Raw genomic sequence first — 26,747 nt, 5'->3', positions numbered from 1 at the left:
CCAAGTTGTGTACTTACTGTTCCATTTTGTTCAGTAGTCATGGTGAACAGAAAGTTGGATTTAAAATCTTTTAGTTTCAGTAATATATGGTAATAAAAGGTGAAGCCTTTAAAAAAAAATCATAGTGCTCCTTTAACATGGTTCTCTTTTGTGGCAGAAACCATCTCCTAACAACTTTATGATTACAGTGTGAAAGTGATATTAAAACTTTCTCCTAACTTACCACTGAAGCTTCTATTGAATAAGGTGCATGTGGAAGTTGCTATGTTTAATATAAACTGTACTGTTAAACCAAAATATACAAACCTGTTCAGTGTGACAGTTTTAGACAGCATGTTAAGTCTAAAATTGCCATTTCTGTCAAATTATTTGTTGTGATATTGGCAGTAGTTCCCATACTGTGTATGTGTGGTTTTCCTTGAAATTAACAAACCAATTTTGATTATAAACAGATGAACCTGACCAGCTAGCTAACAATGAAATTCAAAGTGCGCTTCAAGAGCAGCTGGACGGTGACCGTGAGGAACCTGTGCCACCTCTGAAACTCCCATCAGTTGCAGAGTAAGACTGGTTCTGAATGTTTAAAAGTTACATTGGGACAGTGACTGTATTTTTACATATCTATAAAGTGTCTAGCATGTTCATACTATGCAAATAAAAAAAAACATACTGAGTACAAGCATCAAATGGAATGCTTGGTCTTCTTTGGGCAGCAAGAGATCTAAAATTTGGATCAAGTATGTGTTTGCACCGCAAAGCCTAAGACAACTTGCAGTTTTAAAATTTTTTAATCCACCTTTAGTGGTGAATCTGCACAGTAATGAGTTATGTTCCAAACTTCCATTGTCGTCTCAGTACATGCTTTTTGATTTAAATCACTGAAGCTTAGTTAATCAATTGTATTACATTTATTTTCATGATATATATATATTTTTAAATTAGCTTACTGTGTGGAAACTGATCATACTCTACTAAAAATTAAAGGCCAGCTAACTGAAGGTGTAGAGTTAGGATTCTTCTGCAGCGCCATCTTGTGGCCTAGGCAAGCAAAGACTGTTATTGCTAATAGAACTTCTGCATTGTGTTCCTCTTAGGTCTTCCCAGTCAGATATTTTTGTCCCATCTTGGGAGATAGAAGGATCAGAATCTACTAGCGAATTAATCAGGCTTGGGGACACTGCTCATTCATTTTCTCTAAGAAAGGAAGGTGAGTTTAAAATATACCTTTAAGACTGTTCTATATGGACATGTACTCTTCTAGCAATCAAACATACACTGTCAAAAGTGCTTAGTATTTTTAAATGTATGAAAGGACTGGGAGCATGTTTGTAAAGCAAAAAGCTTATAGCTCCTTTTGTTTTGAAGATTCCCTAAATGCTTCAGCTTATATATGGTTAGCACAACTGAGATGAAGTCACCTCTGGGGCAGATTGGGAAAGTCAACTGGCATAAAGTATGCTGCATAACTGTAGGTCGGAGAAAACTTAGGTCAAGAGAACAGGACAAATCTTTACTTTTACAAGTAACACCAGTGGATTTTGAATAATTGCCAATAGCAGATGGACCCTCTTATATTATAATTCTTATTTCACAGACCCACAGACAGAACTGCATGGTACCCAATGTACTTATGTCAAGATAAGGGATCCTGCTGAGATGGAAACATCTGGTTCCCTAGAGTTTAAGGGTTTCAAACCTGATTTAGACTTGACCATTATCTATCCCTTCTGGTTGAAGGGTTTTGTTTTTTGTCTAAAAAAGGACTACATAGTAAAACAGTGTGAATTAGACCCAGTTCAGAAGGACATGAAAGCATAACTGGATGGCCTCAGACAATCACAATATGAAATGTAAAATTGTTGTAACAATGTTGCTTCAAGACACAATATGTAAACCTAGCAATGAATTATTATTTAAGCTTACTTATAGCAAACAGTTGGTAGGAGTCTGGGCAATTCAGATACATTCTTTACGTGAACCAGATGGCTCAGGGAATTGGTAATAGGAACCACTTAAATTGGGCTCATTCTGAACACCAATAGCATTTTTGTTGACAATTTCCTTTGCAAAGTGAAGGACTGAATGGGTACTGAGGCTGACTTATCTTGCCCCTACAATGGTAGCTGAGCAAATCTGTGAATAAAACTTTTGTCGCATACTGTGATGTATAAATACAATTCCTTGAAGTGTTACAAATTCCACCTGCAACGTTCTGCTGTCCCCACAGGAGTGAAGAGCATTAGCTGCTAGTTACTAATTCAGTCCAATATGAACACCGTCTAAACACAGAGCCGATAGTAAAAATGCATTTAATTATTTAAACATAAGTTTAACCTGCTTTCAAACACCACTTCCAGAGTTCCAGCTCCCTGAATTGATGCCAGCAGAGAGAGAGAGGTCTAAGGAGATCAAGGAACCTGAAGACTCTGAGGCTACTGTGGCATCCTGTCAACTCCCGGCATCATCTAGTCAGCTTTTCAGCTTCAGAAGAGCACTTGTAAAAGAGAGGGAAGGTGAGTGAAATTCTCACTTTCTGAGAAATGCCTTAAAAATTCTTTAGTCTTCCTAGTTCTGTTGGCAGTAATCCTCACAGCCATGGATTTGAGACTAGGAATACAGTAGCTGACAAAAGAAGGCTTCTTATTTCTTTATCTAAAGTAGTTCTTCACCCTTCTTCCTTATTTCAGTTTTGGAGGAAATAAGAATGGTCTGACACCTGATAAATCAGAAAACTCAGATGTTCATATGACTGTTTAACTTAATGCTAAATTATCAAATCAGTTCTTCTCTCTAATTAGTTCCTCACACCCAAAATCCAAATTCTGCAGCATGCAGCAAAGATGGAAGCTACTGTCAATATCTCTTATGTGTACTAAACTCTAGAATGATTGAGTAACATGTTTATTCAAAGATGAAGCTGATTGAAAGTGTCCAGCTGACATTTTTGTTAAAGGGATTAACTGTGCCTATAAATTTTTTCATATTTGTCTTTAAGGATCAATGGAGTCTGTTAATTCCAATGAATTTCTCAAAGAGAGTTTGAGTTCCAGTGCTAAGAAGCTTGGGGAGCCCATACGCCCAGCTATTCCTTTGCAACCACCATATCAGCCTCCTGAACCCAGGCCTCATTATTCAATGGGAAGGGAATACCAAAGCTCAGCCAGACAGTCCCCAGGTTTGGCTAACAGTCATGGACTTGAAGCTTCTGTCGTAAGTGAAAACCTCTTTCTTGGTTTTATTAGTAAATATCTTCAGCTTTTCTCTATTGCATTTGTAGAATGGAATTAATGAGATCTCTATCTGAACTGTATCTCCGAATGGATTATTAATCTATGGCCTTGTCAAAACATTCCTGTTCAGCAGGAAGAATACTGAATTGTTCATTTAATACGCATTTTTACTTCTCTTTGCAGTTTGCAGAACCACTTAGACAGGAGTCAGCTACTTCTGATAGTGTTCCTCTGTCAAGACTCGCCCCCGGTGAGAACAAGTTGTGCTTCATATTAAACTGTGTTCTAATGCAGTGTTAAATATTGGTGCTTGTTACTTTGAATTCATCTTATTGGCATCGAGGGAAACATGGTTTTGAAAACCTTAATCTGTGTTTTGCTGTTCAAACCTTACTAAATTCAAATTTCTTAACAGATGTGAGCAAATCACTTCTGTCACAATGTCTGCAAGGGCAGTGAAAATAGGTCATAGTCAAAGGAGATTTATTGTGCTAAGTAGTAAAGTGTGTCCATTGCTCAACTGTTTTTTTTTTTTTCCTCCAGTTAATCCATCTCAGCTTTGTCTGTTTTGCAGAAACTCATTGACAAAGGGTGGAGCTGAACTGGTGCAGAATAAACTAGCTATGAATGTAGACTAAGACAAACTATGTTAATCCGTTCCAGAAAGCATGGTTAAACCCTCCTAGTATACACAAGACTTAGTTTTAAGTGCTCATTTTCTAACTTCTCAGTTGCCTTGGAGACGCTGGCTACTTTTCCAGTTCCATTGCATCACCCACTCAAATGACACTCCTGAAAATTCAAAGCCTACAAGAAATTCTCCTTAAATTAAAAAAAAAAAAAAAAAAGTTTGCACAGGCCATAACTGAATAGAAGCAGACCTCGGAGTCCTGGTTGATCGCAGGATGACTATGAGTCGGCAATGCGACGTGGCTGTGAAAAAAGCTAATGCGATCTTGGGATGCATAAGGCGAGGTATTTCTAGTAGGGACAGGGAGGTGCTGCTTCCGTTATACAAGGCGCTGGTGAGACCTCACTTGGAGTACTGTGTGCAGTTCTGGTCTCCTATGTTTAAAAAGGATGAACTGGAACGGGTACAGAGAAGGGCAACTAGGATGATCCGAGGAATGGAAAACCTTTCCTATGAAAGGAGACTCGAGGAGCTTGGTTTGTTTAGCCTAACCAAAAGAAGGCTGAGGGGGGATATGATTGCTCTCTTTAAATATATCAAAGGGATAAATACCAGGGAGGGAGAGGAATTATTTCAGCTCAGTGCTAATGTGGACACGAGAACGAATGGATATAAACTGGCCGTGGGGAAATTTAGGCTTGAAATTAGACGAAGGTTTCTAAGCGTCAGAGGGGTGAAATTTTGGAACAGCCTTCCGAGGGAAACGGTGGGGGCGAAAGACCTCTCTGGCTTCAAGATTAGGCTAGATAAGTTTATGGAGGGAATGGTTTGACGGGATTACGTGATTCTAATCAATTAGGCAATAACGGCCATCGCTGGTAAAATGAGGGTCTGGCTAGAGAATCTTGCCTGTATGCTCGGGGTTCTGCTGATCGCCATATTTGGGGTCGGGAAGGAATTTTCCTCCAGGGTAGATTGGCAGTGGCCCTGGAGGTTTTTCGCCTTCCTCCGCAGCATAGGGCAGGGGTCGCAAGCTGGAAGATTCTCTGCAACTTGAAGTCTTTAGATCACGATCTGGAGACTTCAACAGCAGAGTTAAGGGAAAGTGGGGGGGTCAGCTTTTGTGGCCTGCATCATGCGGGAGGTCAGACTAGATGACCATATTGGTCCCTTCTGACCTTAAAGTCTATGAGTCTATGAATAGCCACACATCTAATTACAGTCTTCCTTCCCCTGTTGTTTTACACTTCTTTTGACAAATAGTTTGTAAGCTCTTTGAGTCAGGATCCATGCCTTTTGTATTTGTTCTGTAAATCACTAAACACACTTTGGTGATGTGTAGAGAATAAATAATCCAGTAAATACTGCTGTTTCTATTGCCAGTTTTTCCAGTTGGAGATAAGGTGGTGTCAAAAGATGAGCTAAATGGCACAGATGATGTGTCTAAGGTAACTATGACTTTCTACTATTTGTAAAATCCATATATGTTTTAGGCAGGGTTGCTGTAAACCTGCATACATGGAATTTCCCCACAATTGTGCAGGGGATTTTTGGTATTCCTACCACCTTGCAGAAATGAAGCTTTCCTCTTAAACTTGTTGCTGTTTTTCTTTTCAAAACCTTGCGAATGTGACCTGATGCAGTGTTGACTTGGTGTGTCTACAGGCAGATTGTAAACTACACTAGTCATATATCAATGGGATGTTAGCACTAACTGATGATGTAAACACTTGCATTTACATTGCTGACCAGTTCAGCAAAAGCACCCAGTTATTACATATCAGTTGGATTTATCTAAGGATGTTTAGGAAGAATATTTTAACCTCCTCTTTGCCTAGTATCTTATGATATTGGTGACACCCTAGAGTCAGGTATCTCCAGAAAAATGAGACTTGCCTGGATTTCAACAGAGGATTTGCCTCAGTCTAAAGATCAGTCAGTGACCCAGCCAGATTACTTCCCTGTCCTTTTTGTCCTTGCATTTGCCCTTTGGAACAACTGGATAATTCAGAACCCACAAACTGGTTAGCAGATTTCATTCCACTCAAAGGGCCTGCAGGGAACAGGTCCTTATAGGAAACTAGCTGAGCAGGAGACGTTTACTTGCTCCACAAAGCGCTTCTTGGGTGATTGAAGACATCGTGAGGCTGACCTACTACTTGGCAACATGAGAAGATAAGCTTTGATGGGAGGTGAATAGGACTTTCAGAATATAGTGAATTTCACTTGTAACTTAACCAACAGCCCTTCGTTTTAAGTCTTACTATAACCAGATCAGCCGACTTAACATTGCAGTTCTAGTCTTTACCCTCTGCTACGACAAGGGTTATTTGCAGGACTGTGGGTATGTTTTACAGTGGAATTAAAAACCTGTAGCTGGCCCATGCCCATGGATTTGGGCTTATGCGGTGCAGGTTAAGGGGTTGTTTAATTGCAATGTAGAGGTGGGAGGATCCCAGAGCTCGGATGTCTACACCACAATTAAACAGCCCCTTAGCCCAAGCCCTGCAAGCCCAAGTCAGCTGTCATAGACATAAACTTAGTCTCTGGACTCTTCCCAAAGCAGTCTATAACTCTTCCCTTCACGTTGTTGTGGCTGAGCAAAAGGAGATGTTAATGAACTTAAAGACATGCTAAACAGTGCACTTAACATTGACAGCCAATCAGATTTTTTCCCCCTTTATAAGTGGAAAAGATCTTGTGCCAGCCTGTCAGTCTACAGACTATTTGCTGTAAGATGTTGTATGCCCTGGACTAGTCTGGTTAGTGGTAAATGATGCAACTACTTGCCACCTAGAGGATATAGACAAGAGCTAGATGTAGTAGTAATATGGACATGTTATCTCCCACTGATTAAAGATGAGACCCATCATGGTGATTTTTCATGTCTCAAACTTTCTAATAAACTGAAACTCTTTCTTAAATGTGCTCAAAATATGATTGCAGCTCAGAGGCTTGCTGGATATTTTGAGCTGGAATATGCTTGTGGGCTCTGCAAGCCTCCTTAATTGTGTCAGGAGAGGGAATAAATGGTCCTCTCCCAAATACCATTCACTGGGGGCATCAAAACAAGACCTCACTCTCAGTGAACACTGCAGCTGTGAGATCCCGCTCTTCTGTTTGTTAGGAAAGAACTAGGTAATTATGTGGACATTTAACTCAGAGATCCAGTGATCTTTAGAAGTTGCAGAGATGAAGGGGAAGTTTACAGCTCTCTGCTAATGTTTGAGGCTTAGTAGAAATCTCTCCATTAGATGCCTTATGTTCACATTTGAGATTATTTGCAACCCTAAGAGATAAGAGTCCAACTTGTGTGGGGACTTCTAACTAAACTGATTAACTTAATTTGGTGCAACTACTATGCATAGACAAGTCCTAAATTTCTATCTGTTTAAAAATGGTTATGTTGGTTTAGATTGCACCTGTAAATTTATCGATACAAGCTAAACCGCTGTAAGCCAGGTTTAAACACTAGTGACACTTTCACCAGTTTACCAAGATTGGTATAAACGACACTGTTGGTTAAACCAGTACGAAGTTGTAGGTCAGGCCTTACTTTTTAAATAGGGGCTGAAGTTCTTGATGATAAGATAGCAGTATGGCATAATGGTATGTCTCTGAATCTATATACCTACTCAAGCTGAGCCCTGAGTTAGTTCTGTTGTGATCTCAATGGTTAATTGTTGAAAAACTTTTGTGTTATTCAGGATTAAGTGAATAGCTTCTTTATGTGCTTTGGAATTAGCTGTTCCAAGAAATAAATATTTCAGATGTCAAGAAATCACTTCTCTAGCTCTTGTCCCATGGTGACATTTGACCAGATTATGTGGGTACTTGAAGTCTCCCATTATTTCAGTTTTTTTAGACTTAACTGCCTTTTTGACTTAACACTGACACTCCGCACCCTTTTCCTGAGTAGGAGGCTGGTAGTTTAACTCTACTAATATCTAATCTTATGATTTGAGATGTGTATTCATACAGACTCTCGTAGGTGGTCCTCTCCATGCCAGAAATTTGCTGCATAGTCTATGGAATCTTTGAGCATTTCACTAAAAGTTCATAATGAATTTGATCTTGTCCCCTCCCTTCTCTAACAGGCTCTTGATGTGGCTGCCTCACATACATCGACTACCTGCTTACACCAAGACATCTCACCAGGCACTGACCAGGTAATATCAGTAGCACGAATCACAAAACCTGAAACAAGAAGTCCGCCTAGTGGAAAAAGGTAAGTCAGATTTTTTATACTGAATGAGTAGCTGAGGTTTTCAGTGCTCACTTCCTTATACAGGGGCTTTCACTTCTTGGCTGCTGCTCAGAATCCAGCCTAGGTAACAACCAAAGCTGGTTGGTGCTAGTGACAGAGTGAGATGTGCAGACTTAGATGAAGATCTAGAATATCTTTAGTCCCTTTAACAATGGCCTTTTAATTCAGATCTTTCTTCATACAGAGAAACCCGTTTCTAAGAACCAGATAAAAATAAAATATTTTGTAAGAATCAGTTCTTGGTATCTAGTTAGGGGAAAAATGTTCCACATACTCCTAAAAAGGCTTGAGCAGCCAAAGTAGGCTGGGACATCTGATTCTTATAAACACTCACTGTACAACTAGGGACAATACTGCTATAAATGCTTAGGTGAATTCTGTCCCACAAGATCGGTTTCTATATAATTTCCTAATCCCATTTAAAACAAAAAAGTGAACTGAGTTCTGGATCTGTTAAGTAATGGTAACCTTTGAACATAAATCTTTGTTGGGACAAAAATGAAACCTTAGTGGTATGTGTGCAGGTTTTTTTTAAACAAAACCTTTCTTTTTTAGCAGATATGAACATTTTATCACAGATTCATTTGAAGAGGAGCCCCTTTCCTGCAGAAAGGCAAAGGATAAATTATCTGAGCAAGAGCTGCATGAAATGTCAGAAAAACTCTCTCACAGGTTAAATGAACTAGATTTAGTAAGTGGGAATCCATTCTTGATAATATTTTGGAATTTATCCAGCATTTGTAACAAGTGTGTGAAGCCTAACTAAAATCTAGGGAATCAGGTCAATCTTGGTAGGATTAACAATACATTAATTTCTAAAGAGACTTTAAATACAGTTTAGGTGCTTTTATGTAAAAGAATGGATGATGCTACAGAAATAATCTTAAAGCAAATGAGTTATTTCATCTTGGATGAGACACATGTTGGTGACATAGTGCAAAATATGCATTAATAGTCACTTTATAAACTACTACTACTTGGTTTAGGAGAAATACTAGGATTACTAATGGTTGGATATTACACAATAATGTAATTTAGTTTATATTGACATTCTGGAATTCTTGTACCACTGTTTAATCAATAGTAGTATGTCTTTTGCTTAGCTTGATATTTCTTCAACATGTTTCCATTAAATTCCCACTGAAATGCAGAAGGTGAGTTCAATGTATAATAGAACTGAAAGGAAATCTGTAATTGGTGCCTCTAATTTTGTTAAACAATTCTAGACTTTATTAGGATGAACTAATGAAACTGACCAGAAGAATCTCTAATCATTAGATGTTAAAGAGAGCTTTGGGGGAACATCCCAGGGAAGAGATATTGACAGATGAAGATAAACTGTCTCAGCACAGTGACAGTGTCATGGATTATCGGGGAAGGAAACCTCACCCAGGTAACAATCCAGAGTGTGACTGTTTAAGCGCTGTGTGAAGTACAACCTTGTTAAAAGTAAAGCTTTCCTTCTCACTTAAAGTTGAAAGTAGAACACAACTCTTCTATAGATAATTTCATAGAGATTCAGAAGCCTACCTTCAGCCCTAGAATTATATCATTAAGTGACATGCCCAAAGATATAAAATCCTGTTAGTAAAGTGTTAACTAAACATAATACCTAAACAGCTATGAAAGCTTCACTAGAAATGAAAAGTGAAGTACAGAGTGACAAATGAGCAAAGTTCAGAATGCTACTATTGACCATACTGTGAGGGAGGGGAATACTGAAAAATGGGCCTGTTACCTTGTTATAACACACTATAGATGTCCAGTTCTAATATATAACAGTGTTACATCCCTTGTTGTTGAACTTGTGATAATCATGTTATGCAACAATAACGTACACTGACAAGGGTTGTAACACTGTTCTATGACTTGGTACAGTCTACAGATGCAAGACCAAACCATGTTATAACATGGCTCTGACATTGTAAACTTGTATAGCAGGCCCTAACTTTGAACCTTCTTAAAAATACATTTTTGCTGCCTCTTTCTTCGCCCCATTGTGATATCTTCTGGCACTTTTGATTTGCTAAATACATAATTATGGTACGAGCCAGGAAGAACTGGAGGCTTGGGACAGGGAGGACTTTAAAATAAGGGCATTTGTTTTTAAAAATTACTTTCTTTGTAGAGTGTTCCCTGTTTAACTATTGGGAACATTTGGCACCCTTCTGGAGTTAAGTCTATTCATTCTTATAGTTTTTGTTGCTAGTTTCTGGTACTAGCTATAACAGCATTCACATCTTTATTTCACAGCCACCCCACATCCAAAAAGACTTCTTAGCAGACCACGGTCCCTTTCTCCATCCCCACCCTCACCCAGGTATCTACTTCACTCTGAGTTTGAAGATGCACTTCAGAGAGATGCCAGAGGCCAGATGGGGAAAATGCGCAGGCAATTGCAAAAGGAAATGGACCAGAGAAGAATAAAAGCAAAGGTAACTGTTTCTGGGTTGCATTAGATCTGAATGCCCCTACAGCCTGGTTAGGGGGGTCATTTGGCCTATTTTGGGAATTTTATTTCCACTTTACAGTTGTCCTACTAAGAGGCTGAGTGTAGCAAAGATGCAGGCGTTAACTCAGCACCTGCGCAGCACTGCCTCTTGCATTTAATACTTGCAGTAGTTTGAGCTATATGCAGAATAGGGAAACCTGGGAACCAAAGGATCTTTCCTGTCCATTTGCTGCTAACTGACACCATAGTTCTAAGATGTCAATTATGGTGTACCACAATAGCCAAAATGAACTTGCTAAAATTGCTTGAGGTTTGATGTTCAGCCCAATACCTTGGGAAGTGTTATCAAACTGTCTAAATTATCCTGGATGACTGAATTTTGCTTACTATTGACAGTCCATGGTTTAGGATTCCCCGACGTGAAACTTTTGGCCAGCAATGGCCATGCATGAACAAGTGGGTTATGGCTCACTTCCCCCTTCTGGGGTAAACAAAAGCAGCCCCAAAGGGGGAAAAACCTCTCTGCTGTACAGTCCTTTGGCTGGGTGAACATCTCTTCCTTTTCTCAGGGGTTCGCAATTCATGTAGGGCTCTCCTAGTCCTTTGCTCAGTTCTTCTCCAGGCTTGTCCCTTAAGCCCACTTTGCTTAGCAAGATCAGCTCTCATGTCCTTCACTTGTTTCCTCCTTGGCAGAGATGCTCGCAGCACCTCCTGCCATCACCCTGACATCATTCCGCACATTGAGGAAAGCAGGCCTTTTTATATCCAGCATGCTTTGTTAGCAGCCTATAGTTCCCATGATTGCTGGACTACAAATCCCAGAATCCCTCATCTTTGGCAGAGGCCAAGTCACATGAGTGAGCAGAACTTTAATCCTCTCAAAGGCCCAAGCTTATCTTGTAATGGAGTAGCTCCAGAACTCTCATTCTTAAGAAATGTGAGCCCAAAATTAATATCCCCAACAGGCAACCCAAAATACTGACTACCCCAATGAGCACAGTATATAGATGCCTAGCTGGAGAAGAGCTTAATCCTTTCATGCTTTTTCTACATTACAAAAACAGTTATTGAACATCTTTGTTTTAAGCTATATTTTGAGGTCTAAGTTTTGTGTGGGACAGTTCACTGAACATCATGAATATTTACAACAGAAGCAACTTTATATTTGGCAAACCTCCTTTTCACCTGTGATGCTATTGCATGACCATTAGCTGTAGCTAATAGAATTGACCTTGCGCTCTAATGCTGATGGCTGTGCATAGGACACATTGTACGGTTTTATATGGCCACCCATCAGTGTATTAATTTTACATTGAAAATGCACAATAGTTCCTAGAGAATTTCATGAAGTCTCTAGCTTATCTTTTTTGGGGTATAAGCTCTGCTTGGAGTATGGTAATCTTTTAGTTGATTGGTTTATTTCAGGTTTTTTGAGTGTCATTATTATGGTGGAAAGTATTTTTTGTAGATCAAAGTTTTGTATTTCCTAAAGCCTGTTTGATTCTAAAGTCACCTAATCTCCTGGAAGTTTGTTCCATATGTGGATCCTCATGATGGAGAATGCTTTGTCCACAGCTCTCTTTATTCTTAGCTTTGTGACCTGCTTTGTCCCAGAGGAATGCAACGGTCTTGACAATTCTTAGGTCAAAAATCCAGTTTTTAATGAGGCTGGGGCTTGATCCATAAATTGTTTTGAAGGAGCCAGTGGAGGAACTTGAGCACCAGTCTGATCTCACAGTGACCTAGTCCATGGATAACAAGGGCAGTAGTTTTTGTTTTGTTTTAAACAGAGTTTGTGCAGCTTCACGTTCAGCTTGAGTGAATTACAGTAATTCACCCTGGAGATAAATGCATAAACCACTGTGGCCAGGTCCTTGTCCGAGAAGAGGGGGTAAAGCTTCTTAGTGAGCTAGAGATGAAAGAAGCCCTTTTGACACCAACACTAATTTGTTTCATTTATGTGACTTCATTTGGACTGATTATCCCCTTTGCAGAGAGTAAAAATTCAGAATGAGTGTCTTATTTTGTTTTCTAGATGATGACTAAAGCCTATGAAGAGGAATTAAGAATTTTTGAAGCTAGAGAGAAACTGGGCCTCTCCAAGCTAAAAGCAAAAGCCAGGGAAACGGTAGGTGAAGCTTACTAGAATAAATTAGATGGTGTTTGTTTAAAAAATGTCTAAAAGTTACTCTGTCCATGCCTGCTCACCAGGCTACATGGATGATGCTTTTAAATGACATGACCCAATGCTGACCCTGGCTTAAATACTAGTATAATAGATGCTGTAAACAGCTTTGTTCAGCTACACTACTTTGGGGATATGGTTAGCAGTATGTAATTTTCTTAGGGCACATAGACCCCAAGGTGGGGAGGTTTAGGTAGTTAGTAATCCTTCAGAAACATCTCTTAGGGGTGGCACAAGGACCGTGATTCTGGTACACCTCTACCTCGATACAGCGCTGTCCTCGGGAGCCAAAAAATCTTACCGCGTTATAGGTGAACCCGCGTCATATTGCACTTGCTTTGATCCACCGGAGTGCGCAGCCCCGCCCCCCCGGAGCACTGCTTTACCATGTTATATCGAGGTAGTGGTGTATTGAGTTTGTCCTGTAGTGAGATACTTCAGCTGGAAGAATTTAAACCAGCCTGGTAGGCAAGTGGCTAGTTCGTACTGCGGTATTGGAGAATAAGATTTAATAACTAAACACCATTTGGTGGACTGGAAATTCCACAGAAGCAATCTTAGTGCCTTGCATAGCTGAAGTAATCGCTTCAAGAGAAAAGTAGTGAGGATGTGCGAGGACACCAGGACAACTCTAGTAAGGAAATGGATTTTCCCCCTAACTTTGGAAGCATTAGTTTTTTTACCTTCTTTGCCATTAGAATTAGAGAGCTGTCAGATTGGCACTTACAGCTTGTACCCTAACTGCATTATTGTTTGCCTTTATGTAGCTCTTGCTATGAGCTTCTTAGATATGTCAGATCCTGCAGTGCAGTCACTTTGCATTGCACTGCCAGTGTAATGGGGTGATAAAACTAGATAAAAAAATACTAAACTAGAAGGCTAAAGATCACTGCAAGGGTGAGTGAGTAGCATGGAGCTGACGTGGGTTCTCACCACTCTTATGTGCTGCTGGTGTGTAGCAAGAAAAGGGAGCATGACTGGAATGCCTGTATCCCATGCCAATCTGAGCTGTATTTTCAGCCCAGGGAGCCATGCAGGGAGCACCCCCAGAATTAGGGTTATGCAAAGGAGAGCTTAACGCCTCCATTGCACACCATCCTCTGACCTGGATTTGGTGAATTTTTGGCCCTACTGTGAGGGATCTATCTCAATGTGTGCAAACTGCCTTCCTAGAGACTCAAAAGCTACTTCAGTTCTGATATCCAAGCCATATGAATTACCACTCTTCCCCTCCCATACCTGTTCTCCATCTGTTTTACATCCTAAGGAACAAGAATACCAAGAAAACATCTTTAAAGAACCTCCAAAAATGCCTCGGCCAGTGAAAGTTTATTCTAGAAAAACCACACCTCGGATTCCCAAACAGAGCCAGTGGATTCCAAGAGGAGGGTTTGCAAAGCCAAAGAAAGCAACTCCGAGTAAGAACCACAAAACTCTACTTGGTGGAAAACTGGCATCCTGTGAAAGCATCTGGTGAACTCCAAGAATAAAGGCATCTGGCCAACATATACCAGTCAGCTGTAGCATTTTTCCCCCTTATGACCTCCAGATGTCTGGATTTTTGTAATGGAAGATAATGCTTTGAAATAGACACAAACCATTGATGCACAGCTCAAACTGTGACCCATCCATTATCCATTGTTCACAGTATGCTGAACAAGTTGCAATGGAAGCACAGGGAGTACTCAGAGTGCAAGCCACATTTTTAGCAGCTGCATGCTGTGCATTCATTATATAAATCCACAGCCTGAATGGCACCCTGCTACACTGCCTTGGTTTCAGCATGGTTGAAGGGCACTCTTTCCATTAATAGTATAATTAGTAAGTGCCCAATGATTTCATCTCATATTCAGATCAACCTGTGAAAGTTGAAATGTGAAAGAACTGACTCTTAAATCAATCCCTAATTAGAACATTACCTCTGTTGCTCCTGTCCTGGGGCCTACTACCTCAATGCAGTATTTCCAAGGAATGAGAGGAGGATCCAGACAATGATTTGCTTCATTTACAAAATATAGGATCATCACCAATACAACTGTTGGGCTTATTTTAAATAACCGCATGCAGCTAGTGAGATTGACAGGAGCAAGGAAATCATTGTAGGGTTCTATGCTGCTTGAAAAGAAGCTAAGCAGATTGGCTTGGGGATGTTGTGAAGACAGACTGCACTACATCCTACTGAGAGACAATGCTACATCATGGTAACAGAGCATATTAAACAGACCAGGTGTTCAGTCTCAAGTGTTTGCATAGCTTGGACTTAACTGCTAAACTTGCTCTCTAGGAGCGTATTGATTAATCTGCTTTTTATCTTGCAGTGAAAGTAAAGGACAATGACCTTCTGCCTCTGCTACTGGAAGAGTTTCCATACCTGCATATTTCCCACCACTCTATGAACAAAATGTGGCAACAGCAGCTTGCACAGATGGAACAACTGAAGTCTGCTTCTGGCAAAGACAGATCAAGACTGAAACTCCAAAGTGAAGTGAGACCCTCTCTTGTGCAGTATGAACACAGCCTCTTAGGCGTGACCGGGGGCAATGCAGCTACACAATAGTACTGGCCACCAGATGACTGCACTAAGCAATAAAACCCAACCAATTGCATAGATACTGTGTGAGGTATTGGCATAACCTGGGGACTAGTTTGTATGTGTTATCTTAGAACCTGTATGGAATCTGAAGTCTGCTTTTCTTTAACATGGAGACAACTTTAAGGAGGCTGGAGTAATTTGGGCCTGGTTCTCTAAGCACCAGGCCTGTCAGGATCCCAGCTCCCTGGCTTAAAAGCTGAGCAGACTCACTGTCATGTTATAAGTATGTGGGGGAAAGCCCATTGCTTATATTACTGCAGATGCAAACTCCACAGATTCTCTATCCCAGCTCTTTCATCTTGCAGTACTTGAATAGGTTTTCCCATGGTCTTTATTGTACCAATATATCGCATACATTTGGGTCAAACTAGCACTCACTTGGTCTCCAGCAGAGGTGGCTGTCTAAGGAAGAGCTACTCTGTAGAATAAGGAGGCACTCTTGAATAGTTAAAGTAGGGGGACTGAATCAGGACACTTGGGTTCAGTTCCTGATCTTAGCCATTCACTTGCATTTAACCTTCTATACTTCTTTCTCTACAATAAAGATGGGAATAATTTTTCACCTTTGTAAAGCATTTTGAATTTCTCTAAGTGCTATTACATACAAAACCCTGTAGTTTAAGAGCTGTTCTTGGCATGCAGAATTTGTTAACTCGTTGAATGGTTAATTCACCAATGCTAAATGAATATTTTCTCTTTCCTTTCTCTTAACCACTTGGGGCAGAGTACACTGAAGTATTGCTCCTCTGTTAAAAGTCCCATCACTGAGTGCCTATCCTGCAGAATTTATTAAAGCAATTGCCTGTCATCTTTCTTATCTCAAGGTGGAAGAAGCACTGAAGAAGCATGACCTCCTTGTTGACATCATAAAGAAAGATCAAGACCATCACAAGAGACTGGTATGTTCTTCCAAAAAGGATGCACAAAGCATATGACACTTACATGGTGATAGAGCCAAAATGATCCTACAGCTGTTGGTCCATGGAAGCAGCTCCCTATTGACTCCTGAGCAGCTATGGTATTGAAGACTTTACCTAGTCTGTTTGCTGTATGTGGCCACTGAGGTCTTAGAATGACAATGGGGTTGGTAAACATGCTTATGTTTCACTATTTAAAGAAGCAGCTTGGTGCATTAACAGGGAACAAATCCTGAGAATATGGGAGACAGAGGAACAGACCTCAGTCTCTCCATGAGTGAGTTTAATCCTTGAAATACTAGTTTACCATAAAAGTGCTGATTCCTTAATTATACAGCACTGTGGACAGCACCGCACTACAGTGGTCTAATCCTAAATGTAGTGCAGGGTAGTAGAGTGGGGGAGAATTTCCTTAATACTGATTTATTTAGTAAAGTTTGCCATACAACCCTGCCCTGACTCTCTCTCTCCAGGAAGTGCTGGTGGTCTGATACTTGATGATCTTTCTTTATTTAGCAAGAGTTTAAGCAACGCATATACCGGCAGAAGTTTGCTCAGAATAAAATGAGAGAGAAACGACAGCAAATTGCTCGAGCCAAAAAGTACTATGAAGATTACCGCGTTCAGCTGCGTGCCAAAATGATGCGGGCTAGGACACGGGAAGAAAGGGTATGTGAGGTTGCTTTCTTCTGTAAGTGTGGCATTCTTGTTCTACTAGGGGAAAGACTCCAGTATTGAGTGAGCATCTTTCCCCCTTTACTATGTGGTGTGTATTTATACTTGTGAGAAATCGAAGTGTTGGCACAAAGAGTTCGAGGCCAAGTAAACTAAACAGCACAGGCCTTGGAGCGCCTAGCTCCTGCCTTCTAACTCTGGCTCTGATAGTTTTTCTGGCAGCAACCATCCTTGAGCCAAGAGCTTGTAAATTTCCACGTCTACTCTTCTTGGCAGAAGGCAGGTGTACGATTATACCTGCTGGTCAGCCAGGTCCTAGATGAAATGATTGTTCTCTATGTTCTACCACACACAGTAGAGCAGCCACCTCCCACCTAAACAAAAGCTGGAGTTAACTTTCACTGTCAGGCAACAAAGGAAGCTACTAGGCTTAGTAAAGGTGAGTGTGGGAGTGGGTGGGGGGGGACATCAGAGGGAACTATCTGGGGAGAGGAGTTCTCTTCGCAATGAGATCATAAAGCTGAGTTTAGAGGATGTTTCCATTAGTATCAAAAGTAAGGCCACCACTGTTCCCTCTAATTTTTTCCATCCATGTGCAGGATGAAGTTTGTTATGCGCACCCATATCGAGGTAATGTGCGGATGTGCATCACCAGGAGAAACAAAAAAAACTAGATAGAATATAGATTTTTAAAAAGTTACCATAGGGATAATTACTCCAGCCAGGACAGGTTAGGCATTTTAGAACTCACTACTCACAGAATTAAATTTAAGCATAAGAGAAAAATTTTGAAATACATAGACCAGTCAAAAAACTAAAACAACAGCACTTTGAAAGAATAAAATTGCAGAGAATATATGTGCATTGCAGGAAGTAACAACACTACAACAAGTATGTGTTGGGAGGTGAGTGAGAGAGAGACACCCACACACCGAGACACACGCTGCCCCTTTAAGTAGATCGGCACTCATCAACCTGAAGCCTGTTTTGTTCAGACACAGTAGCAGCTGCCAGGAAGCTCTAGCTGGGGTCTCACTCCTAAGCCCTGACATCAGCCCCTCACCCTGCCCTGCCCTGCTCTGCACAGCAAGCAGGAGGCTCCCAGGAGCAGCTGGCCAGGGGCTCCAAGGCAGAGGGCAGGAGCAGCCTGGCAGTAGGGGGAGGGGCACCTGAAGTGCACAGCACTTCACAGACTGCCGGGTGGCCACGCAGCTTAGAGGGAACTTTAAAGGCCACCTAAACTTTCCTTCTGAAAAGTGATTAAAAATGACACCACCTCATTCAACCAATTAGATCCTGTTTAGTGTTTAAAAACCCACTTCATTTATCTCATTTACTATTGTACATTTAATAGCTATGGGAGAACAAGCTGAATTCTATTCCTACTCCTGCATCAACTCATTGCAACAGTGGGGGCAAATGCTGCCATCAGTTATACCTTTTACCCGGATGAGCACAGTGATGTTTAGAGGTGTAACAGATTCTGCCCTCTGATTAGTGGTGATGGAAGGAGAGAACTGTGCCTCAAGTTGCAGTGAGGCCATGTTTGTTCTGTGTAAACAGCAAACTTTATATGCAATTGAGACAAACATGGAACCTCTCAATGCAATTTAGTTCTCTTTAGAATAGAACTTCCCCTCCAATGTTGAGAGGATTTTTAGACGGGCCTGTAGGCAAGGTGGGACACTAGCTAAAGTAGAATCTAGGGGGTTCTTGTAACTTCAAAGATCACTTCCTAAAGTTCTGTGGCTTACATGTGCAAACTGGGTCTACGTTATACTTAACCCCATAGGGTTGATGTACTCTACACCAGCAGAAGGGTTTTTTCCTTCGGTTATACATTTAAACACCTTAATTGTTGGCAGATATTTAAGAATCTATTTGAAGAAGGCTTAGAAATTCAGAAGCAAAGGCTGCAGGAGCTGAGAATGTATAGTAAAGAAAAGCGTGCTGAGCAAAGAAGAGTACACCAGAATGAACTGGAGTCCATGGAGAACTACTACAAGGATCAGGTAGGCTTATTTGACTGCATCCAAGACAATCTATCCAGTTTTCAATCTTAAATTGGTAAATCTTTCATATCTTAATGAGTTCTAATTCAGTGTTTATTGTACTCAGTTTTCAATGCTGGCAGAAGCTGTATCACAAGAACGTCAAGAAATCCAAGCCAGAGAGAAAGCACAAGCAAAAGTAGGTGTATACCAAACCCATGGAAAAAATGCAGAAATTGGGCTTGTTTTTGGCTTAATTGGCTTGTGAGTTGCTTGTTGCCTTTTTTTTTTTTTTTAAATCGGCTCCCGGCAAGGGGTAGCAAGCTGGGGTAAGGGGGAGAGAGAGTCAGGGGTGCACAGCGGGACCACCACAGTCCCAGACTGCACACCGGGGGGATCTAGTCACAGAGTGTTGGGATTCTTAGGGATTGGCTTGTTTTGAAATGGGATTAGCGTGATTTTTGGTTTATTGTAAAAGTCGGGGTGCTTATTTACCACGTGAAAGTTGGCAGCTGTGTTCCAGTATGCAAGTGATTTCTTGTTCAGGGTTGGTTTGGTAAACCTCAGTATTCTTTTTAAGACACTGCACAAAGCAAAAAAGGAGTTAAGATCAAAGATGGAAAAGGAAATACAGCAGCTGCAGACGCTGATAACTCAAAATGACGATGACTCCTTCTTCCGAGAGCTGGAAGCAGAACGACTGAAATCCAGACTTCAAATGGCTTCTTTTCAGTATAGCAAAAGCTATTTCTTGTAAGACTTACATTAACTATTAAATATCAAAGCCGCTTTTATATCTGGCTAAGATACTGTTAGGGCTATGTTGGGGAATTGCCACAACCAGAAGGTGGTGGCTGGTTGTTCTGTAAAATGTTGTCTGCCTGGTTTACAATGTCAAAGCATAGTACTATGGCTGTAAATGTCAGTAACTAGGACTTGAGAATTTTTAACATACCTTTTAATAAAGTTAAATTAATTAGATTGTTTAAATTTGATAAAGGAGAATCAGACTATTTCAAGCTACCATTCAGCCTCCAGGTCAAAGTTGTTAACCCAAGTTTTGCTGAAGAATATGACCTACTTGTTTATTGTACTCAGCACTCAACTTTCTAAAGGGCTGAATATTAAAATTCCTACATATCAGTGCTACATTATTTGGGCATTTTAGGCTGAATCAATGCCTCTGAACTTCTGACTACAAAGTATAATGAAACTAGAAATGTGGTAGCAGCTCTTTAAAACAAAGCAGCACTTGGCTCAAGTTCCTTGTGAGAGAGCAGGTCAGAATGGGGGTTTCCTTCAACCTTTGACATACAAATCAATTATTTAAATGTACCCTGGGGGGGGGGGGGGGCTTCACTACACTGCACACAGCATTACAACATAGTGCTTATAGGATACATTTACATAGGATTTAACCAGGAATATATTTTTGTAGTGTTTTGGCTCTTAAATAGCTAGTACTAAATGAGATTACAGTACTTGTGCCCAATCATGTCCTCAAACAAGCTTGTCATCTCCTTCTTAATCACGCACACACTTCAAAATCTAGAACACTTTTTACTAAAGAATAAAACTGGTACAAGAACTTGCAGGCTCTTAATTACTTCCTAGAGTGAGCATATTAGTGTCCTTTTACATTTCAATTTTACAGTGGTTCTCTATAATTGCTATCAGCAGATTGCTGCAATAACTCCAGTTATAGGCACTACTTATAGCCTGCCTTCATGGTGGGAATATCTACAACAGTCAAAACATGTTAGTATTTGCACATGGTTGAGGTAGACTTTAACCAAGCTGTTTTCAAGACCACATACTTTGCTTCACTAAGCTACTTGGAAAGACACTGTCCTAGTAACATGATTCAAGCATTTAAACCTAAAACCAACATCTTGTTACACTAACTCTAGTTTTATTTGAGAACAGGTAAGGAAGCAGCAGGTTTGACACTGGTGGGGTAAAGTAAGATGTAGTATACTTGCATTCACCATTCTCAATGCAAAACCTATTCAGCTATCATGTTGAGGTAAGGTAGACTAGCTAACCACACACTGACAGTACATTTAAGGCAAAGACCCTAAAGTTCAATCTGAATTTAATATCCTAGCCTCCAGCTAGGACTTGCTGCCAATAGTCAGCAGTTGAGAGGTGGCTCTTGTACCTGTCTTCTGTAAAGCTGTTATTTACCTCTGCTACTGAAATACACGGGCTAGCAGATTAAGTGAAGGAGTAAGTGCGCACTCTGCTACAAACAGTGTTGTAGCCTTACAGGCAAAGTAGGGATGTTAATATGCTTGAAAAATAACTGACACATTAAAGCACAGTGCTAATTAGTAGGCTAAGGACTAAGTCTCTTGCTGTTTAACAAAACCAGACGTTTTAGATCCATCCCCTAGAATACACTCTTTTCACTAAACAGGACCCAAAGCAGAATTTTCAGTAAAAGGCCTTGCCTAAAGTGGGCTGTTCCCTATATGGTTAGCTGCTAGAAGCAGAAATCTTTGGGATTTGCCTGTATAAGACTATTGGTATCTGTCACTCAACATTGTGGGCCTGGCCTGATAAGAGATTACAGAAAGCAATTTACAAGAGAAATAGAACTACTCAGTCACAAGAGCATTCATGAGGTTTAGTCTCATGCATGTGGGAAAAAAGTTCACACTAGCTTTGGTGGGAGAAAGAAGAGAATTGCACCTTGACTGACGCTTCTGACAGCTTAAATAGTTTTTCTGGTGGCGATAGCCATTAAAATTTTTTTTTTTTTTACAGAATCACTTCCAAACAACTAACATACTAAAAGAGACCAATTCCTCCCCCCAGTCCAACAGGGCTATAACTTAATGAGTTGGAATGAAGACAAAGTATTAATTGATTTGATTTCACATATTTTTCACATATATATATTTTCCTGCAAGGAATTCTGTTCAGATTAGCTAAAGCCAGCAGGATAGTCACCCCCCCTTCACTGATCAAGAGAGAAATTCCCCTTTGAGACATGTTGATATTCAAGTGGCTACTGTTAAAAGGCACAGAGGGAGCTAGAAGAGACAAAGTAAAGTGGAACCTCAGCATTATGAAGTCACCAATCAATCAACCACACCCTTCATTTGGAACCAGAAGTATGCAATCAGGCAGCAGCGGAGACAAAAAAAAAAAAAAAAGCAAAAAGCAAATACAGTACTGTACTGTTAAACCTAAACTACTAAAAATAAAAATTAAGGAAAAGCACCATTTTTCTTCTGGATATTAAAGTTTCAAAACTATATTAAGTCAATGTTCAGTTGTAAATTTTGAAAGACCCACTATAATGTTTTGTTCAGAGTTATGAACACTGCAGAGTTATGAAGCTCCATACTCCGAGGTTCTACTGTATAAGGGAAAACTGGCTACAGTATCCATTCCTGAATGCTGTTTTAAGGCCTAATACTTGCTGTATATGCAAGTAAATGTAGGAAGGCATCAGATTAGTTTCATACCCTGTACAATATACTCTCTACGATTGGATCTGACTCCCTGAACATCTCTAAAGTTACAAATGTAAGTCAAAGTAAACCTTTAATTAAAAACTTTAAACGATTTTAAACCAATGATGCTGTGACAGTGCAAACAGCATACAATTTATTGCTCAACTTCTGCATGGGTACATTAAGTTTTTAAAAACCATTTTATACAGATGTTTTGTTAAAGCTCATGTAACGGATGGCAATACAATGAATATCAATGCTAAAAACACTCTGTAATAAATATAATAGAAATGAGAAAATAAAACAGTTTGTGGAGGGGAAATTATACTTGAGTATAAACTAATTACAGCTACAGACAAAGCTTGGGATGTGGCAGAGTCAAAAACCTACTATATAGTGTTAAATACAACAAATGGCACCTGTTAACTATATGGTGCAGTTTAAAATCTGAAGCAATGTGAGCATGCTACATTAAGCTGTATGATGCATACTTATGATATAGAAGCAAAGCTTTTACTTCCATCAATGCAGCCAGTTTAAACGCACCAGAAGTTTAATACAGATGTAGTGTTGTAGAACAAAAATACAAAAGGAAAACTTGTGTGCTCTGGACTCTAGTATACAACAAAAAATGGTAAAAATAAATCAGTTTAGGGAAGCTGAACCTATGTGCAAAAAAAAATTAGAATACATACTGTACAAAGCACCATTACAAAACTCTTTACAGCGAGAAATTAAATCCTCTGAAACTCAACTATGTGCTGTATATTTGAAATCTACAAAATAGTCACTGTTCATAATTAAACATTCATAATGAAAAGCAACAGCATGAAAACATGATGCAGCATTTCTCTAAAACAACTTTATGCAACTAAAGAATGGATAAAGTAAAACCCAGTAAGGACAAGCTGAAATAAATATTCACATTAATCATGGGGTGAAAGTCCAAGGTTCAATGCAACATAGGGCTTAGCACCTGTTTGAGGGAAAGTGGCTGACATGATTTTGGAACTATTTCATGGGTCAATACTTCTGCAAAATGTATTAGAAAACTTCTGGCCAGCTGGGGTGCTTTATTTAAAGCTCTTAGTTGTTATGAAGGTAAAAAGGCACTCCGAATACTTGATATATTCCTCATAACTGATCAAATATATAGCAATATTAAGTTTGTCTATCCATGTCCATAATATTTTAAGAAGTTAGATTTTACAACATTAAACTGGTGGTACTAGAGGGATTACACAACACCAAAATGCCTAGCAGGAAAGCAATTCACCTACAGCTAAAGCTGCTGTGAAACTTCAAACACTGGATTAGGGTTTTTTAGTTTTTGTTGTGTGTGCAAATTCCAATAAACCCTTACATTGGACTCAACATCTCAAACCTATAGGAGGTTAGGATAGGGGCCAGCTACAGCTGCGTGTTCTGGCTGTTTAATGCAGGGAGTAGACTACAGTGGGGAGGGAGATGCATACCTGAAACAGCAGAGGCCGGAGGCCATCAAGAGACCTTGTACAGTGGCAGCTCAGAAGAGGCACTGAGCTGCAGCAGTCAAACCTGGGGATACAGTATTTGTGCTCGGTATCCCCAGGCTGGGTCCTCTAGTGTAACAGATCTGCATTGCCCCTCCCCAAGGAGTCACTTGGATGAGGCGTTTTTTCTGTTCATACACCACAGGGAAGAGCTGCTTGCAGGATCAGGGGAGTCACATGGGATGAGACCTGTCTGTGGAAAAAATCCCAACCATACCATGGCCAGGAACAGCCACCTCCCGCAGAGAGTGGTGCCGTCAATAGGCCATTCCTTTTGGATGAAGAATGTAGTGAGACCATCTCAGCAGCTTTGCACAGAAAGGCCTTGCAAGTCACTAATGAAGTTTCCAGCCTGTGAAGTGACAAAAGAACCCTGTCTCTAGAGAACAATCCATCTCATGACCCTCAGAGTTTGGGGAGGTCTCTTAGAGGCAGTGTTACCACTCATCATGACTGAGCTCAGCATAGAGCTGCAAGCCCTCCAAATGAGGAAAAAGGTCTGGCAGACTGCAAGCCCAGCTGCCAGAGCAGATCTCTTGGCTGCTTCCGGTGTGGATCAACAAGCAACTAACCTCTCCACCATGCACGAGCCCAGATGGGTATGTTTGTTAGAACAAGCAGCATCTAGCAATCATACTACTGAAGAAAATAAGTGAAAGTGTGGATTTGGGCTACCAGTGATGGTATGATCTCATTACGACTGCTCTCAAATAGACATACTATTAGGCTATTAACAATCATTCTAATGAACACAGTCCATTATTAGCTTACGTGCTGTAGCAGTCAGATTTGGCAGAATGAATTTATATGTTGACATTCACAAACTACATAGAATAGACAAGACCAAAAAAAATCACTTGTTCATTATATAACTTATGCTGTGAAAGGAAATAATTGTTTACATCCCATTGTCTTAGTAAGTTCAAGACTCTTGTTTCTCATCAATGTAAAAATAGTGCAGATTTCTGATGATTAATTATGATCCAAGTTAAAAAACCAACCCAACACTGATTAGAAAAATTCAAAATTACCTCCAAATGTTGCTGCCCTCATTACTGTGCAAGAGGGCAGGCAAAATGCCAGTTGTAGATTACAGATCATGCAGAAGAATGCTGCTATAAAAAATGTGCAGTGAGTAGCCTACCTTCTCCATACCCCAAAAAGACAGCACTCTGACCTCACAGTAGGATGCTCATTTGAACAGCCCAGGATTCCCTCCATTGGTAGTGCATTATGTTCCCATTTGAACTGTCCAACCCACAGTTTAACTCTTACATATATTTACTCTCATCCCTACAACCAGTGACAGTGTTGTGCTTTACTCACCTCATTTTCAAAGCACATCACATCGTGCGTGTTTGTTAACAGAAGAGCTTTTGCCATTTGAGTTAGTTACTTTTCCTTATTTGTAATTTGTGCAAACCCACAAGACATGAGCAGCCAAACAAAGATTAAAGGTGGTTTACCTGATAAGTCTTTAAGCATCAAAAAGTACACAATGTGAATTGGCTGCATTTGAACATAAAAAGCTTTGGTTGATTAGATAGACACAGTGGGTTCTGAAACATGAACTGATGACCACGCAGAAGACTGTCAACATCACCTCATCAGCATGCTTTAAGAATTTTTTTAAAATGTAGCATTTGTTTTAAATTGAAAGCAAAATCAAAAATACTCTCGACAATATCAACTTGTTACAAAAATGCTTGTTTAAAAAAACAAATGACTAATGCTCTTTAAAAAAGGACTATTCCACATTTAACACAATGTACTGTACCAAATGCAGTATTTCACTCAGACTAGGAATCTGACAACCGATAGAAACAGGACACAGAACTTCATGTCTGTAATTCATGCTTGAAAAATATAAAAAGCCCAATTCTGGGTAACATTTAAGTGAACATATAATGCAGAATATAATATTTCACTATAAGAAAACGCAGTTAACATGTAAGTGGCTGTAATTAAAAAGTTAATGATTCTTTTAGCCAATTTTATGCAAAGTTAGAATAATCCAAAATTTTTTTTTTTTTTAAATAGCAGGTATAGATGCTGTTCAGTATGTTTACTTGAGCTGAAACGTGATTTGTACCGACTGCTGAAGTTGTGTCTTCTTGTCTGTGAGAATAGAAATCAGGTAGGCAAATAGAACAGATTACCTTTTACAAAAATAGTAGTAGTCTTTAAGTGTAGAATACTGCTTAACTGTCAAAATGTAGTAAAAGTCACAGCATTCTGTATGGTCAAGATATTAGTTTTTAATAGCAGCTGAATGGTTCCATGGCAAGAGCCACAGGACCTATTTTCTTGAAGGCAAAAAAAAAAAAAAAAAATTCCAAAATTGTCCTTTTCCTCACAGTGTTCTTGAGTAAAAGAGGAAAAGCATTCCTGTATTTCAAGCATTTCTTGAGTCTTGGCTGAGGGGAGGGCTTTCTGGCTGACAGGAGTATAAATAGAGTCTCAGGTAAGTCTGCAAAGGGTCATTCCACAGCAAACCCACATGTTTCTTCAATGGCGGTTAGCAGCTTCTCATACAGCTTGTCATAGCTTTCATAGGGAGGAATGTCTATTCGATTAAAGCTGTTAACAAAAAACAAAAGCTTTTTAGAATGAGTTTCAACTCTACCAAGAAATCCAAAATTGATGCAGTTCTGTTGCACTACAACTGCATTTAACATCCTTGAAACACTTTGGTGATAAGCATGCAACTTCTTGTATTAGATTATTAAATTACATTACGATAGCCAACAGAACTACATTGATATAAACAAAACCAGACTATCTCCTATTGCCATAAAACATGGAATTCT

General features: G+C 39.9%; 2 protein-coding genes across 7 annotated transcripts in view; one reads left to right on the top strand and one right to left on the bottom strand.

The window, feature by feature from the left end:
* CEP95 (centrosomal protein 95) overlaps positions 1 to 22,028 on the top strand; it is a 30,184-nt gene extending 8,156 nt beyond the window's left edge. The window contains exons 5-23 of one of the 4 annotated variants that reach the window (XM_024192545.2): positions 453 to 561; positions 1,095 to 1,207; positions 2,358 to 2,513; positions 2,996 to 3,210; positions 3,414 to 3,480; positions 5,245 to 5,309; positions 7,959 to 8,089; positions 8,687 to 8,819; positions 9,407 to 9,521; positions 10,382 to 10,563; positions 12,616 to 12,708; positions 14,033 to 14,183; positions 15,084 to 15,250; positions 16,183 to 16,257; positions 16,792 to 16,944; positions 18,816 to 18,962; positions 19,069 to 19,140; positions 19,522 to 19,694; positions 21,711 to 22,028. In XM_024192545.2, coding sequence (XP_024048313.2) covers positions 453 to 561; positions 1,095 to 1,207; positions 2,358 to 2,513; positions 2,996 to 3,210; positions 3,414 to 3,480; positions 5,245 to 5,309; positions 7,959 to 8,089; positions 8,687 to 8,819; positions 9,407 to 9,521; positions 10,382 to 10,563; positions 12,616 to 12,708; positions 14,033 to 14,183; positions 15,084 to 15,250; positions 16,183 to 16,257; positions 16,792 to 16,944; positions 18,816 to 18,962; positions 19,069 to 19,140; positions 19,522 to 19,694; positions 21,711 to 21,738 — 2,345 coding nt within the window. In that variant the 3' untranslated portion in view covers positions 21,739 to 22,028. Of the gene's footprint in view, positions 1 to 452; positions 562 to 1,094; positions 1,208 to 2,357; positions 2,514 to 2,995; positions 3,211 to 3,413; positions 3,481 to 5,244; positions 5,310 to 7,958; positions 8,090 to 8,683; positions 8,820 to 9,406; positions 9,522 to 10,381; positions 10,564 to 12,615; positions 12,709 to 14,032; positions 14,184 to 15,083; positions 15,251 to 16,182; positions 16,258 to 16,791; positions 16,945 to 18,815; positions 18,963 to 19,068; positions 19,141 to 19,521; positions 19,932 to 21,710 lie in introns of those variants that run through there. The other 3 variants (XM_024192544.2, XM_024192547.2, XM_024192546.2) reach the window with 3 other exon arrangements.
* A 508-nt stretch (positions 22,029 to 22,536) lies between these two features.
* The window catches only part of SMURF2 (SMAD specific E3 ubiquitin protein ligase 2), a 95,388-nt gene continuing 91,177 nt past the window's right edge, over positions 22,537 to 26,747 (bottom strand). For all 3 annotated transcript variants that reach the window (XM_024192540.3, XM_024192542.3, XM_024192541.3), the window contains one exon: positions 22,537 to 26,517. In XM_024192540.3, the coding sequence (XP_024048308.1) occupies positions 26,418 to 26,517 (100 nt within the window). In that variant the 3' untranslated portion in view covers positions 22,537 to 26,417. The remainder of the gene's footprint in view (positions 26,518 to 26,747) is intronic.

Source organism: Terrapene carolina, unplaced genomic scaffold, assembly GCF_002925995.2.
Source record: "Terrapene carolina triunguis isolate 2854851 unplaced genomic scaffold, T_m_triunguis-2.0 Scaffold192, whole genome shotgun sequence".
Classification (NCBI taxonomy): Eukaryota; Metazoa; Chordata; order Testudines; family Emydidae; genus Terrapene; species Terrapene triunguis.
This window is presented reverse-complemented; position numbering and strand designations above follow the sequence as displayed.